General features: G+C 39.0%; 1 protein-coding gene across 2 annotated transcripts in view; it reads left to right on the top strand.

Moving 5' to 3' along the window:
- Nucleotides 1–3,412: 3,412 nt before the first annotated feature.
- The window catches only part of TGFBRAP1 (transforming growth factor beta receptor associated protein 1), a 37,216-nt gene continuing 17,143 nt past the window's right edge, over nucleotides 3,413–23,485 (top strand). Inside the window, exons 1-5 of one of the 2 annotated variants that reach the window (XM_059839571.1) lie at nucleotides 3,413–3,536; nucleotides 6,239–6,940; nucleotides 13,709–13,903; nucleotides 14,877–15,031; nucleotides 20,641–20,723. In XM_059839571.1, the coding sequence (XP_059695554.1) occupies nucleotides 6,256–6,940; nucleotides 13,709–13,903; nucleotides 14,877–15,031; nucleotides 20,641–20,723 (1,118 nt within the window). In that variant the 5' untranslated portion in view covers nucleotides 3,413–3,536; nucleotides 6,239–6,255. Of the gene's footprint in view, nucleotides 3,537–3,562; nucleotides 3,741–6,238; nucleotides 6,941–13,708; nucleotides 13,904–14,876; nucleotides 15,032–20,640; nucleotides 20,724–23,485 lie in introns of those variants that run through there. The other variant, XM_059839570.1, reaches the window with a different exon arrangement.

Raw genomic sequence — 23,485 nt, 5'->3', positions numbered from 1 at the left:
TCCCACAATCCCGCGCGCGGAGGGAAACGCGTCTCTCGAGCAGCCGCGCGCCGCGGTGGCGTCACGGGCTGGAGCGGGGCCGCCACGGGGCAGCGGGGCCGCCACGGGGCAGTGGGGCCGGAACGGGGCCTCCACGGGGCAGCGGGGCCGCCACTTGGCAGCGGGGAGGGACGGCAGGAGCCGGACAGCGGGGCCGAGAGTGCGCCTTGCCGCGGAGGCATCACTCCGCGGGGCAGCCGGGTCGGGGAAAACACGCAGAATCCCACAGAATCACAGAATATCCTGAGCTGGAAGAGGCCCACAAGGATCATCAAAGTCCACCTCCTAGCCCTTCACAGGACAGCCCCAAGTATTGTGCCTCATGTCTTGGAGTGTTTTCCAAATGCATGAGCCCTGTCAGGCTTGGTGCTGTGACCACTTCCCTGGGAAGCCTGTGCAGTGCCTGACCACCCTTTGGTGAAGAACTTTCTTCTGATATCCAACTTAAACCTCCCCTGATACAGCCTCAGGCCATTCCCTTGGGTCCTGTCACTGGTCACCAGAGGGAAGGGATCAGTGCCTGCCCCTCATGAGGATCCTGTAGAACCATGATAAGGTCTTTTCTCAGTCTCCTCTTCTCCACTTGAACAGACCAAGTGTCCTCAGCCACTCCTCACACGGCTTCCCCTCAAGGCCCTTCACCCTCATGGCCCTACTTTGGATGCTTTCCAATAGCTTTATGTCTTTTTTAATACTGTGGCACCCAAAACTGCCCCCTGCACTCGAGGTGAGGCCTCAACTCAGAGCAGAGCGGGACAATCCCCTCCCTTGCCTGGCTGGTGATGCTGTTCCTGATGCCCCTCAGGATAGGGTTGGCCCTCCTGGCTGCCAGAGCACTCCTGGCTCATCTTCAACTTGCCATTGACCCCTGGATCTCTTTCCATGGCACTGCTCTCCAGCCTCTTGTTCCCCAGTCTCTCCATACATCCAGGGTTCTCCCATTGCAGGTGCAGAATGCAGCACTCGCCCTTGTTAAACATCATACAGCTGGTGATTGCACAGCTCTAATTTGTCTGGATTTCACTGCAAGGCCTCTCTGCCCTTGAGGGAGTTAGGTGTTGCTGATAAGGTGAGGTCATCTCCCAGCTGATAGCATAGAACATGGAACTGGGAGAACATCTGTTTTATTGGCATTCTGTCATCCCACCAGAGAATGAACGCTTTGTGCTGCTGCATGCCGGAACTTTGCTGTGGAGTTAAACACAATCTCTGTCCTGGCCATAGTTGTGACACCCACTGGTTAACACTGCTTGATAGGCAACAACAAAAGTTGCTTTGTAATTCTGAAGTACAATAGCTGCCTGCCCTTTGGAGTCTGTTCCCCACTTACACGTTTAAAAGCAGAATAGAGCATTACAAATGGTTACATGTGTAAATAACCATGCAGTTTTTACAACATAAAATTACAAGGTAATTTGAAGTACTTGATCCATTTTACAGAATTGCAAGGCACAGGCAACAATGTAACACAATAAAAGTACATCCACGTGGAAGGAGTTGAAGATGCATGACTATGTACATCACTAGAGCCTACATATGTGCAGCACTTCAAAAGGCATAAATTCAAATTTTCAATATTTAAAAATCATTTAAGTGTACAATGAAGCATATTATATCATATGGCTTTCTCAAAATTGTCTTCTGTCAGTATATACAATTTGTTCCCTTGTGCTTTTTCTCTTCAGGGAAGTGGCATCCAAGGGGAACCAGGGGCTGGGTGCCAGAGCTGCCCAAAGCCCAACTTTATATTTCTGTGCCCAGCAGGCACACAGCTATAGAGTAGTTCTATTTTCATTTTCTCATTAATTTCTCACTTCAGCCAATTATGACACAACTGAACTCAAGTAATCTTGTAAATGAATATAGCTTCTAGGGTGAATGTTCAGCGTGGATTTTGGTGTTTATTTCAATGAATGAAATTACTTTCTTGTAAATTACATGGATCACCTCCCTCTTCCTAAAGAACTTGTAAGTTCTGCCTCACAGAAACATATCCTTGTTAACTGAATTAGTTGTGCTGATCAAGATTTTTACCCTGTGATTTTCTTATGTTACTATTTACTTTGTAGGCATTTAGGCATTTGTACCCAAAATTACAGTTCCTCTTTGATTAACCAAAGCATGTCCCCTCACAATAAAGTTCTGAAAGAGATGAAATGCAAACAGTCTGATAAAAATATGTTTCTTTTCCAGTTGCTGTAAAAATAATAGAATTTTAATGAGCTATATTGCTTTCATAGATTTGTTGTCCCAAAATAGTTTCTTCCACCCAGTGAGTAAGAGACCATCCACACAGAGAATTGAGATATTTGAATTCTTTACAGTTCTATGCAGAAAGATGTGCTGAGCAGCAAATCCACAAAGCCAGCATGATGACCATCAAAATTTACCATTTACGTATTTTGGCAAACAAAGGCATTAATGTTCATTGGCTACAAATTACATCGTTCTTTCATTAATTAGTCTTCTATTGGTCAATGATTCCCTCACTTCTCATGCTGATTAGCCCGCACAGTCTTCCTCTTCTCTTGAGCCGGTTGGTTTCTTGGGCAGTGATTCAGCGATCCCTCCCAGAATTACCTTTTACCCAGTTGGAGCTGATTCCAGCAGAGTTGATGAGCAGGCTTTGTTAGTTTCTTCCTTATCTTGGGAATTTTGCCAAATGTATTTGTGGCCCATAAAGTCTGCATTTTTTGTGTCCACTATCAGGAGCACACCCTTCTCGCTAAGCTGTGTTAACCTCCTCCTAGGTCACTGAGGCATGTCAAGCCCTAAACTTCAACAGGGCAATTCTACCGATAAGTAGTTTATCTTTTTAATGTTTAATAGTTGAGAGTTATGTATATTTATTTATTTATATAAATAATAGTAGTAGTATAAGTCTCTTATAATATATGAGACTTATATAATATATAAAATACTATATACAAACAGCTTTATTGTCTCATAATAGATATGAGACTTTTACTATTATTAAGTCAAATTTGAGTGAGAACACTTTCTGGGAACCTGAAAAAAGCATCTCCCACACATATGTATATATATATATATATATATATATATATATATGTATATGTGTGTGTGTGTGTGTGTGTGTATCCCAAGGCTTTGGACTCTCTTATGTATACATTTTAAATATATATACAAATAAATATTAGAATATAGAGAGATAGATAGATATAGATAGATATATTAAAAAAAAAAAAATGCATGAGTCTCTTCTCTCGGCTGCAAAGTTGTAGAGCTCCCCGAGGCGCACCGGGAGTGCATTCCCGGCCGGTGCAACCGGGCTTTCCCGCACGTGACCGGACGCGGCCTGCCGCCACTGCCCGTGCCCGGTGACGCGGGTCGGGGGCGGGGCCGGCACCGCACCGGAAGCGGCGCGTCCCTCCCGCCCGCCGCCGGCGGATCCCAGCGCGCCCCGAGGCGGCCCCGGCCGCCGCCACCGAACCGCGAGGCCTCGGAACGGCGGGCCCGGCTCCGCCGTGCGCCGGCAGGTGCTGCGGGAGGGCGGCGGGAGAGGCTCCGTGTCCGGGCGGGCGGAGGCGGGCGCGCCGGGGCCGGCCGGCGGCGGGCCTGGCTACCCGCGGTGTGTGTGAGGGGACGGGCAGCGCATCCCTGCCCTCCCGGGGCTCCGCGGCTCGGGAGAGTTGTAGCCACAGGTTAATTCGAGCCCACGCACGGTGTAGGGGTGCGCGCAGGTGAGGGAGCGGTGCGGAGGTGAGGGAGGCAGGGTGTTGCTCTTCAAGGCAGGGAGAGCACAATGTAATGCAAGGTTATTGCTTAACTGGAGCGGGGGAGAGCTGCTTCCCACTTCTTGCAGGAAATGAGTGCGTGCCTGTTATTATTGCGCTTAAAAATCAGTGCCTACTACACTGATAATTTTCTTGACTATTGCTTTATTTTTCTCTCACAGGAAAACATCCCCATTATCTTGTTTTCCGGTCTTCTTACATCTAAATGTGGTATAAGAAATACTATCTCTAACTATGGTGTGGCCTCTTGCACTTCAAAGGAACAGCATGTTCTGTAGAACCTGTTCCTTGCAGGGCTCACTGGCCCCTAAGGTTTCATTATTGAGAACAAGAGAAATGCTAAAAAAGAGCTTATGTCCAGGTCATGCATGTTGTCATTGTTTGTTCCTAAAAGCTTTTTCTCGCATCTTTTTTTGTTCTAGAACGGATGTTTTCATTTCTTTGTTACCAGACTTATGTAGTCCTATGGATTTTTTGTTCTTTCTGTTCAGGAGTCATGTATCTGTTAAGATTTCTTTCATACTTTTAATTCCCATCAACTTTGATTTAGGAGATCCTTTTGGACTTTTTAACACATCTTGGTCAGGAGTAGAGTTCTGCATTTCTCTCAGTGGCACATATTAGTATTTTTACTTTGGGCTGCAGGAACATTAACTGAGCCCTTGGCAGCTTCAGGTATGAAAGCTGCCTGACCTCTGCCGACGGTAGTTTATCACTTCAGGCTAAAACAGGCTCTTAAGAACTGTTGGGGCTGTTTTGGCAGTCAACCTTTGGACAGTCCTCTCTAACTTAAAATGCTGTGTTTCTTTTGATCATGTTGGAGAGTAAGGTGGCTGTGTTGCTAGACTTGCATTATCATTTTACCCTCAGCTATTTCTCTAGTGCTTCCTGGGTTTGTTTGGTTGTTTTTTTGTTGAAGGTCATAACACTAATTTACGCTCCAGGTGAGGATGGAACTTGAAAATGTCATGGAAGCCCAAACTAAAATCTTTTTAACTTCTGGTAAAAACCCAAAAAATGAACTCTGAACTATTTGGCACTAACGCTTACTACTGTATCTTGGGAATATGGTTTGCTTCTAGCCACAATCTTAGTTTTATATAATTTTATTTCATGATTACCTGCAAGTTGTGTGCCTTATCTTTTCTAACTTGGTTATAGAAATTTTTGACCATAGTTTTTAGTGTTCTCTTGTAAAAACAATGGATTTTATTAGATGTAGTAATTGGAAACTAAATTTGTTTTGACTGTGTTTAGTTTAATTTTTGCTTACAGGAGCATGATGTTGGTTTCTCTGTTGGTCCACAGAGATTTAATTTGATGTTTTGTACCACCTCTGTATGTGTGGAGCAGAAGTAATTGTGTATGTTTGAGATGTTTAGTGTTGTGCCTGTCTTGGCTAAGTGACCATTACAGACCAGTCATGACAAATTAAAAAGTGATTAAACAAGGCTCGCAGTTTCTCATTAGCTCTTCTTTGGAGTGTTGAGCACAGTTGTCTGCTGGTTTCTTATAAAAATAACACAAGTCTGGAGTATAATAAAATTGCATGGATTGTTTTTAAAACAGTATTATCTGCTTCATAAATTGCATCTGTCCCTTGACAGTGCTTGATTGGAGAAGGGTAGGTATAGTTTGTAGGATAAATATTAGGCGTGCTGGTTAGCACTTAAAGACAAGCTTTTGGAATTGTTGTGGTAGGGGAAAACAGAAACACTCTGAATTTCTGTGGTACTGCATCTTGAGCTTAATGAAGGCTTTATGGGTCATGCACTCTGCATATGTTAAGAAAAACCAACAAGCTACAGACCCAAACCAACAACTTTTGTTATGAGTTGGATGATACCTTGTGTAAGTTATTATTGAACTGGCTTGGAAAGTATGTATTTCTGATTGCTGGAGACGAAGGAATGTAAAATATGTGTTAAAATGGAATATACCTGTGATATTTTGTGAAGGGGCTGTGTATTAATAGGCCTGCAGTGGAATGTAAAGCAACATGACGTGTTAACCAGTAGCACTAAACGCCTTGCAGCCTCTCAGGAAATCTAAGTCCTGAAGCTTGTCTGTTTTTATGTACAGGTGATAGAAACCTGTGCATGACAGGTTTATAAGTAACTAAGTACTGGCAATAACCTCTTGTAAAGCCAGTGTCTGAGAGAGCCAGTAACATGCTGGTTACTTGTGGAGAAGGCATTACTTCAGAATAGCCGGGTACTGTTGTGAATCTGTTTCAGAATAGGTTAGAAGTTGAAGCATACAATTTGATTATTTTCTGTTGTTATTAATGTGCTTGCTCTGGCTTGTGTAGTTGGGTTAGAAATGGAGTATAGACTTAAAAATGCACTAGTTAAGTTTTTGTATAAGTGGATGTTAAATTGCTTTCTCTGATATTTGATTCTATGTGCAAAGGTAAATAGTAGTGTTTTTTTTTCTTTAATTAGATCACCCAGAAGACACAATGAGCGTTAAAGCGTTCAAGCTTGTTTCTGCTGTTGAGCGGGAAATGTTAATGGGAGACAAAAATTACATCAACATCGAGTGTATTGAGTGTTGTGGGAAGAACCTCTATATTGGAACCAATGACTGCTTTATCTATCACTTCCTGTTGGATGAAAAGGTGTCCACAGCTGGAAAAATAACTTTTGCTGCCACCAAGCAACTACACAAATACCTGGGTTTGAAGAAGCCTGTGAGCGAGTTGAAAGCAGCCTCTGCCCTCACGAGACTGCTCGTGCTTTGTGACAACACGATAACACTAGTGAATATGATCAACTTGGAACCTGTCCCCACTGGTGCTAGGATCAAAGGAGCTGTGACATTCACACTGAATGAAAACCCCGTGAGTGGGGATCCTTTCTGTGTTGAAGTTTGCATTATCTCGGTCAAGCGTCGCACCATTCAAATGTTCATGGTGTTTGAAGACAGAGTCCAGATAGTGAAGGAGGTGTTTACTCCAGAACAACCCTGTGCTGTGGCTGTAGATGGTTACTACCTATGCCTTGCCCTGACTACACAGTATATAATTTTGAATTACAATACTGGCGTCTCCCAGGACCTATTTCCTTATTGCAGTGATGAGAAACGGCCAATTGTGAAAAGAATAGGCAGACAAGAGTTTCTGTTGGCTGGCCCTGGAGGCCTAGGTGAGACTAAGGATTTTAATTTTTTGCAATTATTTATAACTTCTCTTTGTTTCTCTGAATTTCTGAAGCAAAACTTTATAAATTAAGTGTTATGCATAATAATGATGATTTCTTTCACAGGTCTGTATTGGAATGCTGAGATAAAAAATGGGATGGTAAATTTTTGATACTTAGTACTATTATAACTCAATAATACTATTTTAACTAAAAAACCTCACTAAATGTTTTTTTATTAATGCACAAGATTTTATGATTATTTTTATTCTCATGATGTATTATGAGATACAAAGCTTGTATCTTGCAGCCCCTAGCAAAAAAAATTGTTGGGTACCAAGTGGAATTTCAGAGATTGATAGACAGTCTGTGGTGACTAGGGGGACTGGGTTTGTGAACTTTGACACAAAATTGTTCAATTAGTGTAGGTGATTTAATTTTTTCCTCAGTTGCTATTCAGAGCAGCTCATATGAAGTCCATTTTATAGATTTTAACAGATTTGCAAGAAGGTGCTGCAGTATTAGTAAGAAATTTTAATGGAAGTAAGTTGCATCCTACCTCCTATAATAGTAAATGCTGTCCTAACTGTAGGTGTTAGCAGATACTACCCAGTTTTTACACTCTCATTTGCTTAGTATTTTTCAGCTCTGTGTTAGCAGAAAATGATAGTTTAAGTATTCAAAAACCAAAGTTAAATCATGTGAAATCATGCTCTTGTCTAAGAGATGACTGTAAGGACTACTGTAATCTATCTAAATGGACAATATGCTGTGAGGCCAGTAATCTTGAGCTTTTTTTGGAAAAGCTGCAATATCCCAGAGCTGACAGACCACAGGCAGAACGCTTTCATGCTGTTTGCCATATGACTCTGCTTTCAGGAGACACTGTTTATGTATTTTCCCTGAAACATTAGGAATAGCATGGCACAAAGTTCACAGCTAATTAGGTTCTTAATTTGGGTTTTGGTTTTTTAATATAAATTCCAAAGAAAATCAAGTGTGCAATATAAATTCCAAAGAAATTCCAAATCATTGTTTATGTTGAAGCTTTGCTTTGTGAAGCTTTGCAAGATGTACATCAACACACCACCTTTTCTCTAAAGAAGTAGACTCTCAGTAGAATTTGAGTTGATGTGAGTAAAAGATGTTCCAAGATGAACTTGGGGTTTTTTTTTCAGATACAGTGCTTTTCTAAGTCATTTTGGCTGCCAACTTCCTATTAAAGCTCTTAGTTCTTTTAAGTATGGACATGCATTTTTGGACATTAACTGTTATAGTAGTGCTAGGGAAGTTAAAATTTGTCATTTAGCTGATTTTCTGAGAAGATTTCATTCTTACTTTAATTTTTAAAAAATTTAGGCATGTTAAACCAGATTCTGTTCCAGTAATTTCTCTTTTCTTATTTCTTTAAGAATATAATTTCAAATACATAATTGTATTTAATTAGGAATCAGAATTTTATTTAGTCTCACTTTTGCTTTTGTCTGGTGTACTGTAAGAGAGATTCATGAAGAGAAGGTTACTTATAAAGTGCAGCATCCTTGTGTAAGTAGAATGCCAGATAAGGGAGATCTTAAGGAAGTGCATTTGTGCTGCTGTAAACATGCTATAAACCACTCTTTTCCTCATGGTATGGGCAAAGTCTTTCTTGTACTGCCTCAGAGACCTTTTAGAGTATTTGTTATCAACTGTACAGTTTTTCCTTGCTTAATTCACCCTTTTTTAATCTCCTCTTCTATACTCCCTCCCCAGTGATGTTTTGACTAAGTATTATCCATCTTGCTGTTCCTCCTTGGTACAATTCCTAGTGTATTTAATATTTGTCTCTTTGAAGTTATGAAGAGGGTTGGGCACCTTTATAGTAGATAAGTGTTGTGTATCTTGGTATCTCAGGTGGGCCTCTGCTGTGGAATGCATGGACTTGAAAAGGCTTGATGTAAATCTTCAGTTCTAATTTTGTTTGCTTTCATATGTCTCATTGATCAGGGCATGCTGGTTTGGCACGTGTTAGAGCATCTATGCTAAGTTCAACCTCTTTTACAGAGGTGGAGATATTCTGCATTAGTATACTTGGCTTTAGAGTGTTTGAGGTGACACTTATCTGTATTAATTTTCTTTTGAGTTAAGACTGGAATTTAGATTGGCAAAAAACAAGTGCTTAAAATGATAATCAATGTAAAATATCTGTGAGTTTATTGTGTATGTAACCTTTTTCTTTATTTGCACTTTGGATTTTAAGCTGATTGTTAGAATTGTTCATAGCAGATCCTTAGCCATTTGGCACTTTGTTGTCTTCAGTTAGGATTTAGTGCTTTCTTTCAAAAGTAGGAGGAACTTCATTTTTGGTGCTTCACTAATTAATTAATTTACAATTGAAAATCAGTCCTTTCTGAGGTGTATGAAACTGCTTACCAAAATTCAGTTTTTTAGTTTGTGAAGCTCTTGTTGCATGTTTTTAATCAGATTTCCTGTTGTAGAGAGGCTTTAAGTGTTTAAAATTACAGTGGACACTTCTTGATATTGGCACAGGATATGCTTCCCAACACCAGCTGGAACAACTTCCCCAAAAGGTCTGAGGTGTTGACTCAGGCTGAGCTCCCAGTGGAGGGTGCAACTCCTCACACCATAGGCTGAACAGAGTGCCTCCTGCCTCGTGCTGAGACTGGACCAAGATAAAATATTGGCCTTGCCTGTATGTGTGCTTGGTTGAGAATTTCTGTTGCCAAGTAAATGAGATGCAGTGGGAGGTCAGCAGAGTACATGGCACTAGAGATGGCAAAAAGGAAGTTAAGCCCAGGCGTGAGGCTTCAACCTCCAGCTGTACAGAGGGGTAGGACAGGCTGGGTCTCTGCTGTTCTGTGATGTCTGACACAGGAAACTCATGACTTCTGATAGTGGGAAGAATTCTCCTTCTGTACTTGCTGATCTACATCTATATAATATGCTCAGTGCTTACAGTAGCAGATGAAAAGAAGGAAGTTCTGTCCAACAAATCTGAGCCTGTACAATGCAGTAGCACCAGGAGGAATTAGCAAATAACAGTAGTGGGAAACTCCCTCATATTGGAAATTAGGAGTTTTCTCATCAATCCTGCTGGTAAAGAAACATCTTGAGGAGTACCTGGATTGTGCAGATCACCAATATATTTTTTAGCTTTTGGTGATGGGTTTTGTCTTTTAGTACTATGGATCCTTATTTAAGGAAGAGATGGAATCCACCAGGTCAAGTGAGGCAAATGTGGTTTTGCCATCTTGACTGAGCATCGTGGTGAGTTGGATTTAGGTTAGGCATGGTGGTAGGCTGTATTGGCAAGGCAAACAAATCAGTGCAAGGTGGTGTGATGAGAGACTCCATAAGCAGCAGAGCTGAAGAAGCTCTGCTTCAGGCATATGCAGAGAAAGAAGTCTTTACAGAACATTGTGTAGTGGAAGCTCTCTCACTTTTCCTGGGAAATCAGCACAGCTGTGTTTTAACAGCTGAGATGGGAGTTACCTTTTACATGGGAGCAGTAGAAAGATGTGGTGGGGTGCCTTGGAACAAATGACGAGGCCAATAAGAGTTTATGGATTTGGGTTAGAGAGCAAACTAACATGGGTGAGCAAACTCATTGTGATAAGTGCCTAAAGCAGATCACTTCATCAGGAAAAAAATGTAGGTAAGACCCTCTTCAGGTAACAGGAAGAAGTCTGTTTTTGCAGGCCCTGGTTTTTAGGGTACACTTGAACCAGTACTTTCTAAAGGGGCAGCACAGCAGCAGACAAGGAGGCCAGGAGTTTTCCAGAGTGCACTTGATAGTGACTGAGGAGATGACGAAGGGGTGTGCTCTGTTGAACATCAGTGTGTTATCAGCATTGTTCTACTCAATCCAAAACACCAGCTGCTAAGAAGAAAATTAACTCTGTCCAGAACCAGGGCAGAGGCCGATGTCCATCTGGCATTGACTGTGCTGAACACCATGAAGGGCAACAGAAAGAGCTTCTACAAGCATATCAGCAGCACAGGAAGGCTAGTGGAAGCCCACTGTTAAATGGAGTGGAGGGCCTGATGCTAAAGAGCATGAAAAACACTGAGGTGCTTAATGCCTTCTTTATGTAAGTCTACTGGTATGACCTTCTTTCAGGAATCATCAGCCCTTAGGAACAGTGGGAAAATCTGCCCTCAGCAGAGAAGGATCAGGTTATGGGAAAAATCCATGGGACATGATAAGATGTTCTCATGAATGCTTGAGGGTGATGGTCAATGTCATTGTGAGGCAGATATTTTTATCCTTGAAAGATCATGATGAGCAGAGGATGTTCCTCAGAACTGGAAGAAACCAAACGTTTTCACTCCTGCTTTAGGTGATCAAGAGAAAGGAACCCTACCCTGATCCCTCAGGAAGGTGATCTGAGAAAATCCTGGAAGCTGTTTCCAAATATACAAAGGGCAAGAATATGATTTGAAGTAATCCGTGTGGATTTAAAAAGGGGAAATTGCCTGACCAGACTGTCTTCTGTGATTAGAGGCTGGCTTGGTGAATGAGGGGAGCTGTAATCCTGTGAAGTTTAGCAAGACTTTGATGCTCTCTGCCATGACATCCTTTGTAGACAGAGGAAGAATGAGCTGGAGAAACAGCTGAGGTGGATTGAAAGCTTGGCTGAAAGATTTGTAGTCTGCAGTGGACGCCAGCCGCTAGTCTTGTACCCCAGGGGGCCAATGTGAGATGAACACTAATATCATTTTAACAACGTGGCTCTTAGGGAAGGGCACACCTTCAACCGTTTGCAGATGATACAAAATATTTCTGTATCTCTTGGTGCTGAAAACAGTGTAGCTTTGTTTCAGGTAACACTTCTAATCCATGGGTAGCCTATGCAATTTTTAATATGGAAATGATTGCCGGCCTCATCTCAAATTTCATCAGATGAATTCCTGTACTATAAAAAGGCTGTGGTTCCTGGTTGTAGTTATGTTTATTGTTATCCTTAGGTGAGAGATGGATGAAAACAGTGCATCATTATGCCACAGAAGCTCTAGCTATTAAAGGCAGAGGGATGTAGAGTGACATTGACTGGAATGCATATCATTTCACTTCCATAAAGGATTTTTTAAATTACCTAAAAAAGAGCTTTCTCATAAAAAAAAAACAAAAACAAAAACACCACCAAAACCAGGGATTTTTATTTGTTTGTGTTAGAACATCACAGAAATAGAAAAGCCTAAGAATGAGTCTTTCAAATATAATAAGCCCTAAGTTTACTACTGGTTAGCATGTATTTAACACCGGTTTTCTCCCATGTTTTGAAGTAGGGTTATATCATGGAATAACAACTGAAAACCTTTAAAACTGGACAGTGCATTTTGCCTGACATAATATTTTACTGCTGAGTCATAAGAATATCAAGATCTATAGAGTAAATTAGGAATTAAATATTACGACTTAGAAATTTTCTGTAAGGTGCTCTGGTTGAAAAGCTGATCATTGTAGTGGAAAAAAACCCTTAGTCAAGGGGAAAGGGCTGATCATTTGAAAGCCACTGTAAGGGATCCAAAAGCTTGGTCTCTACACTGTAGTTCTGTAAAAGTCTACAATCTTCTGTTTTGTTTTCTCTGTTTTACTTTTTTTTTTCTTTCATTGCAAGAAGGTCCTTGTACCCAGCTCGCCTTGCCTCATTATCCTCTGTTTGGAAGAGATTTTGTAAATTGAATAACATAATCTTTTAAGCTCTTCTGTTCTTTAGAGCTCAGACTTTTTCTGCCAGCTGTCAAGTGGCTCACTGCTGCCAAAGATCAATTTTCATGGGCATGTCTTTTTAATGGCCTGAGAATTCTCGGTTTGAGGGGTATGAATTCATATTTAGAACAGAAGTTTACACTGTGCTGGTAAATATTTATGGAACTAGGCCTGAAAATTGTGACTGAAATTTCTCTTCAATTAATGTCTCAGAATTGGGAAATATCTATATGAATAGAACCAGTGGCATGTGGTCCTAAAGCAATTTAAAAGTTTATTAAGCTAGGAGAAAAATGGAGGACAGAATAGACATGAGGAAAGGTAATGACCTTTTAATCGTTAGAAAACACTCTTCAAATTAACTGAAGCTTTAATCTGGTTATTCTGAAGACAGCATAGGAGTTATCACTGTAATAATAGAAAGTCTTTACTCTACTGCTTTATACACAGCCTCTGCATTTTTTCAAATGATTGAAAATGCAGATGCTTCACAGGAAGTGACTCACCCCAAGGAGCTGGGCCCTTGTTCTCTGAAAAGGTTGGCTGTAGCAAAAGTGAAAAAGTGTAAGTAAACAATTGTGTCCACTAAAGTGCTCTATAGTCATTGGACACTGCAAGAACAAACATATCTGCATTGCCAGATAGGTCAGGTGGTGCAAGTGTGCAGGTCCTACTAAGGCAAGATTGTTTGAAAGCTGGGTTTCAACAAGTGTTACTGTTCTGGTATGAATTCAAACCAAATGGCATAATTCCTTTAAGAAAGCTCTTAAATATACTAAGCTTGAATAATTTTTGCTAGTTTGTTTCAGTATTCATCTCTTATCTCTTTTTGGCATTGTCTCTTCCTGTGCTGAAGAAGAATGAAAAAAAAATTGAGCTGAATTAACCAACATCTCTGTCAGGTCCAGGGAGGTGTGATGTGGTGTCATCATGCTGCCTTGATACTGCACCTGCTCTGAGATTTTCCATTGCTGTACCTTGGTACCCTGCTTTGTGTTAGGAAGAACAGTCTTCAATTCTCAATTAGCATGAGCCTCAAGCTTTGTTTTCCCCTTTTTTAGGCATGTTTGCTACTGTAGATGGGATATCACAGCGCGCCCCAGTGCACTGGTCAGAGAACGTGATTGGGGCAGCTTTGTGCTTTCCTTACGTGGTTGCTCTTGATGATGAGTTCATCACGGTGCACAGCATGCTGGATCAGCAGCAAAAGCAAACCCTGCCTTTTAAAGAAGGTCACATTCTACAGGACTTTGAAGGTATTAAAAAGGACACTTTGTTGCATCAATAAGTCTGGAACAACCACTGAAGTCACTTGGGTTTGTTTTTTAAACAAAGTGTATAACAAGTGTGTTGACTGTTGAAACTTTTGTTGCAAGTGCTTTCCTCATTAGATTCCTTGCAGACTTCAGTAATTCAAAATTCCAAGCTTCTAACAAAATGTATGCTCATTAAATGTGCTGTAATTGTCAAGTTAATTTTTGGGTAGGAGGCTATGGAGTTAGAGCTTTTTTTTGTAACTTGATTATTTCTTTCAAAGGAGCCCTGTTAATTTAATGCTACAACTCAGTAATTGTGATCTACAGGTATTTGTCCATTGACTATCCTGACAAGATTCTTACATATTAGAAAAGAATACAAAATAAAAATAATTTTTAAAATATCTGTGTAAGAGGTTTAAAATTGGGTCTTTCACATAGAATTGGTAACCGGAAAAGTGCAAAAATTTCTATTGATCTGTTCTTCATTTGAGAACACTTAAGTGTGGAATATACTATGCTACTAATTTTTTTTCCAGAAAAACTACAAACTCTAGCACTGTGAACTGTATATTTCTTGCTAGATTTGATGTATGGCTTAAAATTTTCAAATATAAGCCTGGGGGAATACCTGTTGGTTAAAAGTTCCTACTCTCTGGAATCTGGACAATAATTTCAGTGGCCTTATCAGCTTAGTTCATCATGAGTGACTCTAGCCAATTTTTCTTACTTTGAGTGGAACAACATCTGCTCTAAATAAATTTACCAATATCTCTCTAATTCTGAGGTGGAATTCATAGGTAAACCATACTATTGAGTAAATGTGGTAGCAGCAAAGGTCACTTTTGGGACTTGAACCCTGTTTAAGTTCTTATGTCTTAAATATTTATTTATGTGTATTTTAAAGTTTATTTCTGAAATTGCTTTTTCCTGTAGAGGCTGCAAATTGAATATATCTGTTTGTTCTGTCCAGGAAAGGTGATTGTTGCTACTAACAAGGGTGTGTATATCTTGGTGCCACTACCTTTGGAAAAACAGATTCAGGATCTTTTAGCTAGCCACAGAGTGGAAGAAGCCCTTGTTCTAGCAAAAGGAGCTCGAAGGAATATTCCAAAAGAGAAATTTCAGGTTTGTCCTTCCTTTAATTTTCATGAAAACAGAAATTTCACAGTAGGGACATGTATTCCATTGGTCAAGTGATTGGAGAATGTGTGGGAGGAATTTATGTTGTAGAGAAGTTGTAATACCTTTTATGATTTCAGCCTGAGGAAACAGGCACTCTGCTAAATTGTTTTGTACTTGTAGAAGCTGTAACTTTGGCAGAGTTGAATGCTGTTGTTCTTTTGGGGTTTTGTTGAATTTTTTCAACTGTGTAACTTGAGAGAATTGAAAACAAAGCAAAACCAGAAATCTAGTGGCAGAAAATCCAATGAATGCTTCCTTGGTACTAGATTCAGTTATTATTTGCTATTGCTGTTTAAAAATGTATTCTTTATTTCAAATTAGAATTTTGAAATTTTACTTTTTTTATCAAAGATTCTCACCATATCCTAAACTCCACAGTAGCACTTAACTTCAAAGTTAGGTGATGGGGAATCTTAAGCAAATGCATCTTGCTTCAAGCTCTTACAAGTAGTGCTTGTAGTGCTGTGTAACTCGGATTTAAATGTTTTTGTGTGGCGCAGTGTCTTAAACTCTTTGATTACAGTGTTGATTAAAGATTTGTACTCATTCCCTTCTACCCTGGATTTATATTGCCACACATATTCTACTGTATTTTCTCCTATTTAGAGACTTGTAAAAAGCATCATGGCATCTCTACTCATGGAGTAGGTGAATGAATATTTGACTTAGTTTCTTTCCTATTGTAAAAGCAAAATTTGATCTGTAACCTGCAGAAAATCTGTGGTTTTCCTTTTTTTAATATACTTTGGAGCATTTTGTTGCCATTAAAACAGTTATGTTACTTTTGGTTTGTTTAGAAAGGTGTACGTGACTCTGGAAGATACAGGATTGCAGTGGTTCAAAACTGTTCTGGCTGTCAGGATCTTTTTTGTTTTTTAAATTTCAAGAAGCTGCTAATTCCTTTTCATTTCAGTTTCAGTCAAGGCCCAAAAGGCAATCATTAAATGAAACTTGTATCAGCTTTCATTTTGATCCTTAACTCCTCTCTTAAATGAGCATCTGGGAGACTGCTGGAACTAAAAAGCTCATCGAGAAAAGTATTCCCATCCTTTTGTGAAGGTCCAACTCCCTGAAAGTACTTGAAGCTTGAAAGTATTTAGGCAGCTACAGAGTTCAGTTTTCCAGCATGTTTCGCTTTGCATCTTCACTTCCTACTTTTCCCTTCTAATCTGTTTAAAGAAGCAAACAAAAATCTCTCTGGGAGGGTAGGATACATAATGTAATTAATGTCTTCTATGTGTGATGATCTATGATTTTCCAATTATTTCTTTACAGTTCATATAGGTTTAGTGTGGGAATGATTTTCTGTGTTTTGCCACTGGATGAGCTACAATTCATTATCTAAAATACATTATGTGGAATCTCATTTCTCCTCAGTTTTCTTGCATTAAGAATTTTTCAGCCTTTAAAATATGTTACGTTCTTTTCACAAATATCTTAAGTGTGCAGGGTTGGTCTTCCTGAAATTAATTTCCTAGGATATTGGAAGTTCTTTCTAACTTAGTGTGCTTTTAAGGGTATTCACTATTTTAACTCAATGCTACAGCTAGCAAAATAGCTGTTCTGTTTCTGGAGTATATTTGCAAATTGATATTAACCAATTATAAAACTCTTGAATTGATGGAGTTCCCCACTGACTCCTACTAAAGTGACTCAGCTTGGCCTCATTGTTGAGACATTACTTCAGTTTTTCAGAGCTTGTCTATAACTGGAAATGTAACATGTTGAGTTTGCTTTCCAAGGGGACTCTATACCTGATATTGTCATTACAGGTTTGTTACGGGCACATCAGTCTTTCTTTGCTGTAGTCTTGTGTAATGTAAGTCTGATGGATCTCAACCAAATTGCACACCTTACATAAGTTTTTGCAGCATTTCTTTGATATATTTTAACTGACCACACAGTCACTCATTTCTAACTCCTTTTTGAGAGCTATCCTCAGATAGCTGTCATATCTGTTAGAAAATTGGTATTTTCTAATAGGTATCTTCTGGTATCTGTTTGCAAGCATTACTGAATCCTGAGCAGCTCACACTTCAAAGGCATTGTTTTGTCATTTTGTACTAGCAGTAGGATGGAGTGCATAGGGTTGGCATTAAAGCACTTGATCCAGCCACTATAATCTATTCATACATGATAGTGATTATTATTGTGTGGTTCATGAAGTACAGTGTACCCTTTGTCACATGATGTAGTTTTCAATGGCTGATGCCATCTTATGTGTCCCTTGAACCCAGAGCACTGCAGGGCAATTTTGAGGACATAGGGGTTTTTCCCTACAGTTCAGTACTTTGTCACTGCTTGCATACATGGGTGCATGCTCTCCCTCTGTATAACAGCATGAACATTTATCTGTATATGCTGGTAATACAGAGTGGTGGTGGAATAGCAGCAATGAAGTACTGTACTCTCAGAATGATTTGTACAGTCAGTATTTAGTTATTGAAAAGTAGTAGGTCTTCTTAGAAGCTCTAACCTGTTATTTGACTTGTGGTTCCCTCAGACTGCAAATTTAGCTCAGCTGTAACATGAAAATTTTTTTGTTTTTGAGCATCAGGAATTCCTGCTAGGTAAAAAATGCTAAGCAATAGTGCTCCAAGGAGATGGATATCTCTGCTGGATATAATTTTTGATAGATTACAAAGGCCTTTCTACCATGCTACCATGAAATAACTGAATACTACTTATTAATTTTTCAGGACAGCTGACGTTTGCAGAAATCATGGTTGATGGTAGTGAAGACCTTGGTTAGATTGACACACATCTTGCATAGGTATCTCTCTCTTTTTTTTTTTTTTTTTTCTTTTTTCCTTCCTAATTCTTTTTCATTTAAAAAACATATTAACTGCACCCAAATCTGACCAAAAGACAAAGTGGCTTTCTAGAAAAATTCCTTTGGACAATGTAGTTGGTAATTCTGACCATTTTAGAAAGAATTTTTTTAGCAGTTGAGAGAATTAAAACTTCACTACAGCAATCACAGCTTCAGCAGTCATCTTTCTTTTTCCTATTGCTTTTTCAGATATGAATGAATACAAAACTTATGTAATGTTTTTGTAGCTACTGGTCAAAAGTAGCTTCAGTCAACACTGCAGAATTTGCCTAAAGAATTGCAAGTCCTGTGGTGGTTCAATACATTTTTTAGTCCTTTATAATTTCTGAAGAATTTTGACTGGATGTAACTTAGTACCTTTTTTAAAAGAAGCCAGTTCCAGATCTGACAAACAGATCTGGAAGAACTGAAGGTTTTTTTCCTGTCATAAACAGAATTTTTACTGTGTGTGTTTGACATGTAGGTCTAGCCCATTCTTAAAAATCTGTGAGAAATGGAGTTTTGGATTTTCCATAATCTGTTCTGTTTTTCTCCATAATCTCTATTCTAGGACAGCTTAATATCTAGTTTTTATATTGTCAGTTAAAAATCTACCTGGATACTGCCCATCTCATCATTGCATCTTAAAGAACTTCAGAAAGTGTCTGTCTGTAGATATTCTACAATTTTTTGTTGCCTGTCTTTAGAGGAGAATTGAAGATTATGTCAACATTTAAATGAAAGTGAATATCACTTTATCAGTTCAAATTTAAAACTGGTTCCTTCAGCCTATAGTTACACTATCAATGAACTTTTTTCCACTTTTTGTTAAAAAGATGCTGTACAGACTAAGTTCTGCAATTAAAGCAGTGATTTCAGTGAAATTAATTCAAACTTTATTACAAAATCATAATCAACTAAATATGTACATTTTAGTGATCTCTCTATTGCAAAAATTGAAAACAGGCTTTGTGGGGGTGAAATTGCCAGCCTATCTACTTTTGATACTAGTCAGTGGGGTAAGAAGTCTTTCGCTGGAAAGTCAGGCTGGATTTTAACATTTTTGTGCTGCCATGAGATGCAAATATTTGCAGACTTTAATCCTTGAGCGGTGTCATTAGCAAGGTGACCAGGTAGGTATTCATTGGTTCACAGATTACTGTGTAGTGGTGTAAAAACACTGTCAGAAATCCAAAATATTCTGGATATTTTGTGAGTCAATTCCCTAGAGAAATTTTACTTTGTAGCTAATTAAATTCTCTTTTAGCTTTAGTTAACTCTATTTTTAATCATTACATTGAGTGTAAAGCATTAGTTAATATAAAGATGTCATGAAGTATTGTTTGTTTAATATTATATTGTTATATTTGTCTGAAAAACGGTGCCTGATAACATTACTCTGTTTCCTCTTTTCTCCTATACACTGGGGAGGTAAGAAAAGGCCCACAGCCTTACAAAGCATTTTAGAGACTTGCTAACAACAGAGATTAAATATTTCCATTAGACAAACCATTAGTAAAGCATGCACAAACTAAGTGGACTGAAGCCAAGCTTTTTTGTTGGTAAATCCATAACCTTTAATCGAGGTGAAAAATCATCAGAGAATCAGTCCACTGTACTTGAGGCTTGGTGCTCTTCAGCAATTCCTTCCTGGAGTACATTCCTATTGTACTGTAGTTTCTCTGGGTATTTTTATTGAAAATGTTTTTTTAAGTCTGGTTATTAGTACCAGCCTTCATGTACAGTGTGAAACATTAGAAAGCTGTGTATTCATGAGCAAATCTAAGGGAAAAACTGAGGACATGAGAAGGTAGCTGGGTGTATTTGCCAAAGTACCAGTTTTGTCACAAATGGGAATGCTCTGCAGAGCATAGTTTAGGTTCCTTGCTTTTAGGACTTCTCTTTTGCTGTTGGAAATATTCTGAGCACAAGGATTTAATTTAATCTTGTAATTGGTAGTTGGTTGACCATTCAGATTTAATACCTACCTATCATTTAAAGTAGTTTCTGTGTTCTCTTTCTACTGAGCTTCATTTAAATGCTTTTTTGTCTAGGTGTGACCTTAACAGTAAAGTTTGATAACAAATAACTTTCCATATTATGGTTTACTTGGTCTTTAACTATATTTTTGTGGTACATTGCATAATGTATATATTAGATAGGTTGAGCTGTTTTGGAAGAATTTTTTATTTTTTAAAAAAAATCAAAGTAGGAAAACTGGCAGCAAGTCAAAAATATGGCCATCAGCTGGGGATGAAAATATAAGAGTTGCCAGCAGTTTTGCAGCAGATTGATGAGACAGGAAGAAAGTGGCTGTGTGTGGTTAAGTGGGCCCATCTTTATTTTTTGCACTTACTGAATCGTGGGGATCTTCAGAGATAACCATTGGCTTTTATGTTTGCAATTAACTCAAGAAAAACTTGAAGCAAGTCAGTGTGATGTCAGTTAAGTTATTATTTGAACAAGAAAACTTAAACTTGCTGTTTGTTGACTTTGCTTTTAGTAAGTACTCATGAGCAGTATTGTGTTCACACACATTTGTGTAGGAAATGAGTCAGGGGCTGCCCAAGTACATAATTTAAAATGTAGAGGAGCAAGGTTTATTTTGCTTGTGACTTGTCAGGTGTGGCTGAAGATCATTTGTTTGGTGTTTTTTGGCAGGTAGCTATTGCAGTAGTAACTAGCACTACATAAATACAAATATAATAAACCTTTTTTTCCCCCTCCTTCTTTTTTATAGGTAATGTACAAACGCATCCTGCAGCAAGCAGGTTTTATACAGTTTGCACAGCTTCAGTTCCTTGAAGCAAAAGAACTCTTCAGGTAATTGTGTGACAAGAAATTTAATCATTTACCTTCTTTAAATAAGGAGTTAGTGTTCTTGGTTTGAAAAACTTAGTTGCTTGAATGTTTTTTGATGTAGATGTGAGCTCACTATAATAAAATGGTTTAGTTGGGGTTAAGAGCCGAGTAACATTGAAAAGCCTTTTTAGCTGAAGAGTTAATGCAACTGATATATTTTGGGATGCTAACACATAGTAACACTAAGAATTTGAGTATGGAGTACATTTGAGTATATATTTGTATGTATGGAGATTTTTTTTACCTTATGCCCATGAAGGTCAAGGCTTTATCACCGAATCTGTGCTGTGATTTACAGCGTGAACATTGCTTTGTTCTTTTCTTTTTTAAATACTTTTAACAAAAGGTATAACTTAAACATTAGTTACAATTTAAATATTATTGACACAATTGCACTATTTTTTATTAGGATATTGGTACTGAATTTGCTTTAGCACTTGTTCTGCTAGACCTCTCCCAGAAGACAGATTTGTTCTTGAAGTCTGTACTAACCTTGCCAATTTAGCCATTTCAGCAGTCACTTGTTTATAAATTGACCTTGATATTCCACTTTCATTCAGAAAATGCTGCTTGTTATCTTTATTCTACCTGATAATTTCATTTCTGCTAGCCATGCCTCATTCTGTGATGCAGCACTATCTGTAGTTAGTGGAATGCATGCTGACCACATAAAACAACTCTCCTTGTTATCTGCTGAAATTCACTTTAAATCAGTTTAGAGTCTATGGAATAGGATTAAGGTTAGACAATTTTCAGTATACCGTAAGCATATTTACAGTGTAGGAAAAAAGTTGTCCTTGGATTTATGGAAATGCATTGAGGAAAGTAAAGCTTTGAAGAATGCTGCTATTGGTGAGGGACTTTGCTATTTTCCTTCCTGCTCACCAGTATGGTGAGAGACACTGAGCTTGGATGAGTGTGTACGCTGAGTGAAGATGAGGGAATGACAGAAAAGGCCTGAACAGCATTTAGAGACAATTTGTTCTGGCCACAACCACTTCCTCTGTCACCTAGTAACTATTGTTGTTAGTGAGAAACTTGCAGTCTTTCTCCACCCTTATCTTTCAGACACTTGTGTATCTGACCTCTGGGTTGTGTATCTGAAGCAGAAGTACAAGTGGTGCATAGCTAAGAATATTTTAAGAGCAGTGAAATGAGGGAAATGTTTCCTGTGAGGGGTTCTACCACCTTATGGAAGGAGCCAGGATTGTTTAAGCATTCTCCATCCAACTATCAGACCATCTGACAAATAAGCTTTAATTAATAGAATTATGGGAGCTCCTCTGTAGAAACAAACATGCTTCATGAGAAAATGTGCTGTCCAGCCACAACTTTTGCAGCTCAGGCAACATCCCACGTGTTCTTTTCCTCTAAAAGCTGCAACTCCAAAGCAGAACAACAGTTCTGCTGATGAATGAATTGCTGATGTCTGCTCAGGGTAAAAAGCCAGAAAAAGTTTCTGTGCTTTTCTTCTGTCCAGCCATACATAAGCTAAGCAGATCATTTTGGTGACTCTGAAAAAGCTTGCTATGGTAATCAGGTTCCTTGATTTTCAGCCCTGGTGGGCACACTGAGTTAGAGTAACAGCTGCATGTGCCCTGGTACGGTCTCAATCAATCTTGTTAATTTTAAACTTACTGATGCTCACAGGCAAAATGGGAAAGATAGTGGCAGTCTATGAAAAGAGGCTATCTGTGAAGCTTCCTCCCATCCCAGTGCATTGCTCTGCAGATGTTTCAACCTTGTCTTAGAAATCACTTCAGTCTTAATGTCAAAGGGAAACTTGGTACCTATCTGAGGAATAGAGGGTGTTAAGCAGTGAAACAGGGTAGCAGCAGTGCCTCAGAGATCTTGGTGTGATGTGTGGGCCTGCTTCTGGCTAAATATGAAGTGAGATTGTCTCGCTACTTGGAAAATATCTGACAGTTACAGCTTAGCAGGGCGAATTATACAGGATTAAAAGTCTTCATTTTCTTGCATTATTACCCTTCTTGGATAACCTTGTCAAGAAACAGTTCTATCTTGTGCTTAAATTCATAGTTCAAACATAAGGAGCATAATTTTCTTCAGCTAGATTCATTAGCCTTAAAACTGAGTGAGAAGTAACAGTAGGGCTTCTTTGGTCTGACCAATTCTGTTATAAGCAATAACAGAATTGTGATTGTGTTATGCAGTTGTGATTTATAGTTATGCTATTTCATGTTGCTATCATTAGGGTTATACCAAACAGTGCTTTATAGGAGGTCATTTGCTGAATTTTCCATGCCTTGCAGCTACCGTGTTTGGTAGCTGTCATAGGGAAACCAGTTCTCTTCAGTGTTTACTGGTTAGATATTGCTTGCCTTCTGACCCATTGGATACTGGAATTTTTCTAAACTTTACTCTTTTTAACAAATAAAAATGTTCACTCTTTGCACAGGATTTCTCACCTTGGAAAGCCTATAGAGAGAATTTAGGTATAAGTTCTCCTACACTGAAAAGGTTAAAAAAATTGCTGGTACTTGTACCTGGAGAAATAAAAAGTAGGAATGATGTGGGTTTTGCATCTTAAATGTGATTCAAGAATATAAGCTTCCAATGCAGTGGGATTTAGGCAAAACAGTTACCACTGTAGGCTTATTTGGCATCTCTGATACCTGTAGATATAAGGGTCTGAATTTAGGTCTAAATTTCCTGAAAACTTGTAGATTCTTCTTGTTGCATTGTTTATATATATGAAGCCC

This window comes from Haemorhous mexicanus, chromosome 2 (genome assembly GCF_027477595.1).
Source record: "Haemorhous mexicanus isolate bHaeMex1 chromosome 2, bHaeMex1.pri, whole genome shotgun sequence".
Lineage (NCBI taxonomy): Eukaryota > Metazoa > Chordata > Aves > Passeriformes > Fringillidae > Haemorhous > Haemorhous mexicanus.
This window is presented reverse-complemented; position numbering and strand designations above follow the sequence as displayed.